Below are 8298 nucleotides of genomic sequence, written 5' to 3'. Positions count from 1 at the left end.
TATTGGAATTAGCATCACCGTGTTTTTTACTAGAAAACCAACCATATCGTTTAGACTGCCGCGTTTTAACCTAACGTTCCAGAGAAATTAAACCAAAGTAAACTCCATTTTTCAGTTTTCTGACAGTATGCTAGCTATTATTTATTAGTACCATTACATGTTAATAACCTGAGCCTGGGAGTCGAGTTGGATTCACTCAACTCAACTTCGGATAAAATTAATTCTCTCTCTTTAATTACTTCTTTCTTCTCCCGGTCAGCTCTCTCCTCCTAAATTTTTTATTTTCTGCCACACCCAATCAGCTCATTAACATAATTAAGCACGAAATGCAAATGAAAAGCCAGAAACATTAATAACGGAGAACCAAGAAGCTGGACTGAGGGGCAAAAAAAACAAAAACAAAACAACAAGAACAAGAACAAACAAGTCGAAGAGAAGGAGGAGAACGACTCCTTAGATGGAGAGTTTAAGAGAGAGGTCGAGAAAACTAGGAGAAGCGGCGGAAGAAGAAGAGGTCGAGGAGGAGGAGGCGTCGCCGGCTATCCGATTCCCCAACTCGGAATGTCCGAAGGACGCGCTCCGGCTCCGAGGGAAGAAATCGAACTCCTTCACCTCGCTGCTCTCCGTCACCGATTTCCCCCTTCTCTGCCCACATCCGGAAACGCTTTGCGATTCCTACGTTCCAAGAAGAAAATTAACTAACAAAATGGGGAATGCGTTAAAGGACAGTGGATTGGAAGCGTGTTCTTCGAGGATAAATGTTCACCTGATCGACGCCCATGGCGGCGGCCAGATCCATTTCGAAGTAATCGACGCCATTGTGTTGTCCGATGAACCCTGGATTCATCCCAAATAGACGCTTCTTCTGAAGGTTCACACCACCATCGCAATATGCGTCAAGAAAAGTAGGGAAAGAGTAAAGATCGATACTCTAATACAGATTAGATTAGATTTGAGAATAAGAAAGCTTCACCCTGGCACAGAACTCGCACTGATCGGTGACGCACTGCATTTTTTGGTTTGAAGGGGGCTCTGGAAACGGACTCCCGACCTGGAACCGGCCCTCTCCACTCCCCCTCCGGTACCGATCTAACGCGTACTGCTCGTGGAGCACCGATCGCCCGACCAGCCCCTGGCTTGCTGGCGGGCACCGCTGGATGTACCACATTCCCGGCGCCTGCACCAACCCGCCGCCGGAGACGGCGGCGGGGTAATCATAGGCGGGGAGCTGGCCCGGGAAGGGCTGGATCTCGCGGGTGGGGTCTATCTCGGTGATCTTCTTCCAGCGCTCCTGGAGGCGCAGACGCTCGAGCTGGGCGACGCCGAGGCCTCGCTGAGGGGGGCGCTTAGAGGCCTTCCTCGGCTTCGGCCTCGCCGGGAAGGAGTCCTTTGGCGCCGAATCTGGCGGCGTTGGAAGGTGGTTCTGGGCGGCGCCATCGTTTCTGTTCTCTTGGGAGGAGGAGGGGGAGGCGGCGGTGGACCAGAGGAGGAGTGCTGGAGTCTCCATTGGAGAAGATAACAGAGAGAGAGAGATTGTGGGCAGGGGGTTTTTATAGGGAGGGTGGCGGGGTGGGGTTTTGGGGATGGTGGGGAGTCAAGGTTTGGATTTGTTTAACGGGGCGTAGGACATGCTGGATGTCGCCATTTGAGGCCGGTGGAAGGTGGTGGTCCCGGCGCCTGAGACTGACGCGTGTCCTGAGACTGGGAGAAGGCTGCATGTACAGCCTGCGTGTGGCGGGCGTGGTTGGAGCCCTCCTGCCAGCAGGGCCTTTCACTGTGCCAACACCTCTCTCCCTCGCGAGGACTAATGATTCATCTTCTTTTGAACCGACAACCGTTGGATCGTCGAATGACTGCTTTGCGATCTGTGTAGATGGATGGATGAAAGTGGACGTGGTGCTTTCACATCTGTCAATCAGCAATCGAATGGCCATCGTCGTCAAAGAAGATCAATCATTCTTTCGCCCGAAAGATTCAATCGGAACCTCTCTCCCTCTCACTCTCTCTCTTCTTGGTCTTTTTGGTGGCCCAATCCAAGTCTGCATAACGCCATTGTCTATAAAACAGCTGCTTTAGAATGGTTACATTTCTTGTGACACAATTAATAGAATTATTTAAAATGAAGGAAGACCTATGTATTTTTATTTATGATGATCATTATTAGCCATTACAGAAATGAAGTAGTAAGCAACAAAAACAAAAGAAAAGGTTAATGCATTGTCAGTATGGAAGTTTATATTGTGGCAAGTCTTGAATGTGCACCTCTTGAATGGCCATGTGCAATTCATGTTTGACTAGCTATACATTATAAAGTCAGTATATGAATAATGGATATATCTAATTATACAACTATCAAGAGATTTATGAATAATATTTTAAATTTAAAATTATTTTATAGGGTTAGCAAGCTAATTCAAAAAAACCACTGTACATATAGTTTTTGAGACCTTTCATAATGTTATGCATACATAATGGATCTTTAACATTTACTCAGTATTTAGTTATTGTCTTTTTATTGTAGTCATCACATAGCAATAATAATTATTTTACACAATCATTTGCTATTTATTATATTAAAAGAATGCATTTTTAAAAGTTCTCTGATTAAATTTAAAATATAATATTTTGCATGACAAACAATAATAGAACTTTACAGTTGGTTCCTATTACCATTGTTGTTTATTGTTTCTATTGTGACAACAAATACCAGTCATTATAGTTGCCTTTCTTGTATACAAAAAGATCCAATCTAGTATGGAACTGGACAGGTAATGGCTCCCTTTATAATTATAAGTACAAGCCAATGATATGTTCTACTATTAACTGGTGTCAGCGTTATTCTTGCTCATATTTGGATATTTAATGGAAGGTAATCAACATGACATAGATATTAATTTCTTTAGAGTAGTTCTGATAAATATGATCTTAATTTAATTGTGTAGTTCTTTCTTTCCTTTTATTTGAGAGTTACATGTATAAATATATTTAATTGTTTTATGGTAAATTATAAAGTGTCAAGACGGCAAAAAAAAAAGTAGGGTGACTTGCATAGTTCCCAAATCCTGTATTTTGCTTTATCCATTTAGAGATTTTTTTGGTAGAATTTATCCATATAGAAATTGCTTGAGCTATATTATTTTAACCACTACCCAGTGTCGAGTAAAACACATTTAGTTCTAATATTTACTGAATGATGATAATTAATTGAATATAGCATCCCATTGGTTGTCTCGCAGCACAGGAGAACCCCTAGCACTCTCGAATCACAGCTCCCTGCTTCTCATTGCTACATAGCTTTAGTGGCACCGCTGACCTCGAAAACGGAAAGCACATTGATGATGAGCACTTAATGGCCTTTTGAACATAACCAGTAAAACTAGGGGCTACAAAACTAAGCTCCATAAGAGTAGGCTCATGGAAGAGAGCAAGGCCTAGATTGAGATAGCAAATTAAAAGATCTGTTCCATGTCATAGGATTGAGGCACTGATACGATGGACATACTGGGAAGAGGAAGATAAGGCTTGTTTCTACCGAGATTTTGTAATCATTAGTTAGCATTGTTTTGGTACAGTAGGAGCAGTTTCCACTATTCAAGATTACAACGACTTGATTCCCTTCCTTCAGGTCACCGCCGGGGCTGGACTCGCAGGCGCCCCATAAAAGGAAGCGCAGGCTCGGTCTATGTTGTTCACTGGTGCGACGCTGCCACGTAGGCGGTGGCGTTCGTCGTTTCGCGTCGGAAGCCAACCGAAGGCTCGACTGCGTGGCCCCCCAGCATGTTCATGAGATGACGTGGCAGTATGGAAATGGGGACCACCACTAAGAAGCTACCTCGTACGAGGACAGGTGCGATGATATGGGTTACGGGCAGTGGCGGCTGAAAATAGCGACGGCAAGTAGACCTACGCGCCTCCAGCGGCCTGCGTGCCTCAATATATATATATATATTATTGTTATGATGATGATTTACACGTCGGTACGTGATGTATTATCTATTCTATTTCATAAAATTAATTATTTTATTCTTCAAAAAATATTTCACATGAAAAAAATAATCTTTTTTTTCTACACAAATCAAAATCCTTGACTCATAATCAATATGAAACTAATGATATCCTTCCTTCTATATCACAATATAGCTTTTCAATAAAAAAAGAGTCCGTGTAGAAATGGAAACTATCTTCCTTATTTTTACTGTAATCCACTAGTAAAAAAGAAGTCTGTATACGGATGGAACATGTCCTCTTTATTTTTACCATAAACTGATATATGGATGGGAGAAGCCTCACACCATAGGAGTGGTCTTTTTACTAGAGAGACATTGTCGTGGTCAAGAGTTCATGATTCGATATATGAGATATTGTTCATTCTAACATATAGGCCTCATAGTTTTATCTTTTAAAAAATATCTCATATGAGAAAGATTGTCCTTTTCTAGATAAGTCAGAGTCCTCTTTAACTCACAACTAACATGGGACTAAAGATGCCCTCCCATTCTACATTGCTACAAACACACACACACACACACACACACACACACATATATATATATATATATATATATATATATATATATATATATGCGCACGTACGCACATACACATAAATACATATATACATATACATATACATATGACTAATGATGCCATCCATTCTATATTACTACGTACATACATATACACGCATGTGCACGTGCATATATATATATATATATATATTCTCTGGACCGTTGGTTTAGGTCCAGATCAGGATGTTTGATCTATTTCTTAAGCCAGGTCAGATCTAAATAGAGCTTGACGTATCCCAACCAAATAAATTTTTGCTACATGCATACATACATACATAGATAGAACACACACACACACATATATATATATATATATATGTGTGTGTAGCAAAAATTTATTTGGTTGGGATATGCCAAGCTCTATTTAGATCTGACCTGGCTTAAGAAATAGATCAAACATCCTGATCTGGACCTGAACCAACGGTCCAGATTTTCTAAGATCAGGTTATTGTGTTGTGTTTGCATTGATCGGTATAGAAACCTTATCCAAGTTTGCCAGCTAATTAAATAATGATGACAAGGAGGCTAAATCCTCACCAATAAATTATATTTCCACTATTTGGTTATGAATATTGCTCACTTTCAACATAAACTCTAGAAGGGCGAATGGATGTAAAATTCTAGCTTGAGTTGCTCTGTAGTTGTCCTCCTGTTGGATTATATCACATAAAGCGGAAGAGCATCAAATGATGCACATCCTAAGGAAAGATTAGGCACAAACTGCAACTGCACCGTTCTAGAGAACCTGTAAGAAATCAAGAACAAAGTGTATGTGTTGGTTTTAATTTACGTTCCTCTTTTTTTTTTTGAAAAAATTATTTACATTTGTTACGGTCAAAATCTTATTGCACTTATTGTCGGTAAAGAACACCTGCAAAATAAAATTCATACTGACCGAAATTGTATCCAGCGGGAATCCTCCAATGTTTAAGTCAGTGGAGAGTGATGAACAGCAGATAAGTATTTAGAGTGGCAGAGTATCAGTCCAGAATTACCTTACCAAACACTGTTCATTTACTTCCTTTTATAAGCGAGTAGTTGATAACCGTTTATAACGGTTGGACACGTGGGTCCCGTACATTCCGATATCGTGTAATCATAGGGTGGGTGGTTATACCCGTCACTGATCATGTTCTGACCATTATGTGCTTCCTAGCTGGTAGTTTCAGATAAGCCAACTGTATGTCGGTAATAGTCATGGAGATCCGAATGAGCATCGATCAGTAATTCTCATATGCCGATGGTCATTGGTTTAAGATTAGCTGAGTTGTCATGGCTAAGTCGGTCGATGGCTGTGGATAGACGACTTTAGGTCAGCCAACTGATTGTTAGTCAGTATTTTGTATCCATGAGATTGATTTAGAGTCAGAATCGAGGGTCAGTTGAATTGTCCCAACAGTTGCCCCCCACTCCCAAGTCCAAAGTAGTTCGACATGTGTGTTGTCACATGGTCTGTCATGTTGGACGAAAAAAATTTGTCACGTGTTGTCTCGAGTCCCAATTCGACTGCAGGCATTAATGATTTTTTGAAATATGTGAGGTCTCCAGCTATTTTGTTGTTTTGATAACTGTGAGATTTGTTGGAAAAGGTGCAGGGTTTCATGCATGAATTTCAAAATTTTTTTGAAATATAACGCAGTGGAACATGTGAATTAAATAATTTAATCTACAAATACATGTAATCAAATTACTAAATCCTACAATTAGGACCTATAATATATCATATTGCATTTATAAATCAGAAAATAAAAAATTTGGTATTGATCAAATCAATACCCTAGATCTGAAATAGTTTCAGATCTAAAACCTAGATCATATCTAGATAAAAGAAGAAATCAGATCTCTTATCTTCATGTGGGTCGAGAACTCCACGGTTGATTTTCTTTGTTGTCTTTGGAGCTGCACACGTGTCCGGCCTCTATAGGTGATCCATACGAGGCTGCAACAAAATCGGAGGTTCGTCGAACGAAGATCCACTCGAAGTGCTAGCTTCTTGTAGATCCCTCCGGATGATTAATTTAAAAAATATTCTTTGGATCTTTTAGACATTCCAAGAGATGAAGAATATGAGGAGGAATAAAGGAGAAGTCAAACCTTTTGACCTCCCTAAAATCAAAATTAATATTTAATAGAAAAGGGTCCTAAGAGAAGACAGATCTTCTCCTTTAGTACATCAACAATTGATATCCTGAAAATATCTCTATGCTAGGACTTGAGAAGACCTTCTTCTCTTGATATTTTTTTAGTTTCTAGATCTTATGATATCTGATTTTTCTCATAGAAAAATCTCATGATTTATGGAGAAGAAGGGTTCTAAAAGAAACCTTAAGAAAAGACCTTCTTTTCTTCTTCTTCTTCCATCAGAACATGATCATATCATGTCCAAAATAAGATCACCATGCTCCAACTCTTTGGAGCATGAATTCACCATGCCATCCCTCTTTTTCTTTCAGATTTTTTATCATATAAAAAAATATAAAACAAAGAGATATTAATATGAAAGGAAAAATAATAAGAGAAGACAATCTTCTCTCTTACCTTTCTCTTTACAAGACATCAACCTTTGATCTCTTGATTGAAGAATTTTCTCCAAGAATTTTTGCATCTCAAACCACTCATGTAATCCTTCTTTCTCTCTCATATTTTTATCATATAAAAACATAAAAATAAAAAGAAAAAAAATAAGAAAGAAAACCAATAAGAGAAGACAATCTTCTCTCTTACCTTTCTTCTCTACAAGACATCAACTTTTGATCTCTTGTTAGAGGACTCTCCTCCATGGATTTTGGTGCCTCAAATCTCTCAGATCTTTCTCGTTCTCCTCTGGTATTTCTCACAATTTCTCATGAATTTTTGACTCCTATATCATGGCATATGGGGCGGCCTCCTTTTATATGGCAGACTAGGTCATAAGACTTAGACTAACAAGGAGTCCTTAGGGCATCCAACTCTTGGGCGCCCCCTATCTCATTTATTTCATGGATAGCATGAAAATAACCACAAAAGGGGCAATAAAAAAGAAGATAAACATGGGGGAAGTTGGCGCAAGAGAGGGAGGGAAGAGTTCTTGTGAAGAGGGACTCTTTCAAAAAGAGAAATAGGCTAAACCACTTTCCATAATGAACCAATTTAATTTTCATATTGAATCAGATCAAATCTGATTAAAATTTTTAAAATAAGTGGTATGAGATTAATTTTCTTAGATGTAAAAATCATAAAAAAATTATCTGAAATTAATTAGTGGGCGTGGGCTTTGATTTTCTTAGGTGGCGCAAGAGAAGATGGAATCCTAGTCTAACTAGGATTCTTATTTAGATTAGGTCAAATACTTTGAACCCAATTTAAATTAATTACAACCTAATTAATGGTGATCTTAATCCAACTAGGAGTCCAATTAAATCAGATTAAATCATATTTAATTTAAATCCTAACTTAATTAGGAATTAGGTGCATACAAGTCCAAGTCAAACAGGGACCTGTTCTCCCTTGCAACTGGGTTATCCAATAAACTAATTAGACTTAATTTAATTAAATCCAAACTAATTCTAATTGAATTGTATTCAATTAGACTTGATCTCAGCCCAATTGCTCAATCAGATTGAGCCAATTAGCAATCTAATTACTGATGATCCTCCTGCAACACTTGCATTAGGTCAAATATTAATCACATTGATTGTTTAACCTTAGAACGATTCTCAATCGTCGATTAACCATCTGATTAGGTTACAAC

The 8298-nt window shown here is 39.0% G+C and overlaps 1 protein-coding gene across 1 annotated transcript; it reads right to left on the bottom strand.

Annotated features, from left to right (window-relative positions):
- Positions 1 to 327: 327 nt before the first annotated feature.
- Positions 328 to 1595, bottom strand: LOC105046972 (uncharacterized). Its single transcript, XM_010925725.4, has 3 exons — positions 974 to 1595; positions 767 to 865; positions 328 to 675 (listed from the first exon to the last, which is right to left on the bottom strand). The coding sequence occupies exons 1-3, from the start codon at positions 1505 to 1507 to the stop codon at positions 454 to 456; spliced, it is 855 nt and encodes a 284-aa protein (XP_010924027.1). The 5' UTR covers positions 1508 to 1595; the 3' UTR covers positions 328 to 453.
- Between the last annotated feature and the right edge of the window lie 6703 nt (positions 1596 to 8298).

This window comes from Elaeis guineensis, chromosome 6 (assembly GCF_000442705.2).
Source record: "Elaeis guineensis isolate ETL-2024a chromosome 6, EG11, whole genome shotgun sequence".
NCBI classification, from domain to species: domain Eukaryota; kingdom Viridiplantae; phylum Streptophyta; class Magnoliopsida; order Arecales; family Arecaceae; genus Elaeis; species Elaeis guineensis.
The sequence above is the reverse complement of the archived record's forward strand: the minus strand, read 5'-3'. Positions and strand labels throughout refer to the sequence as shown.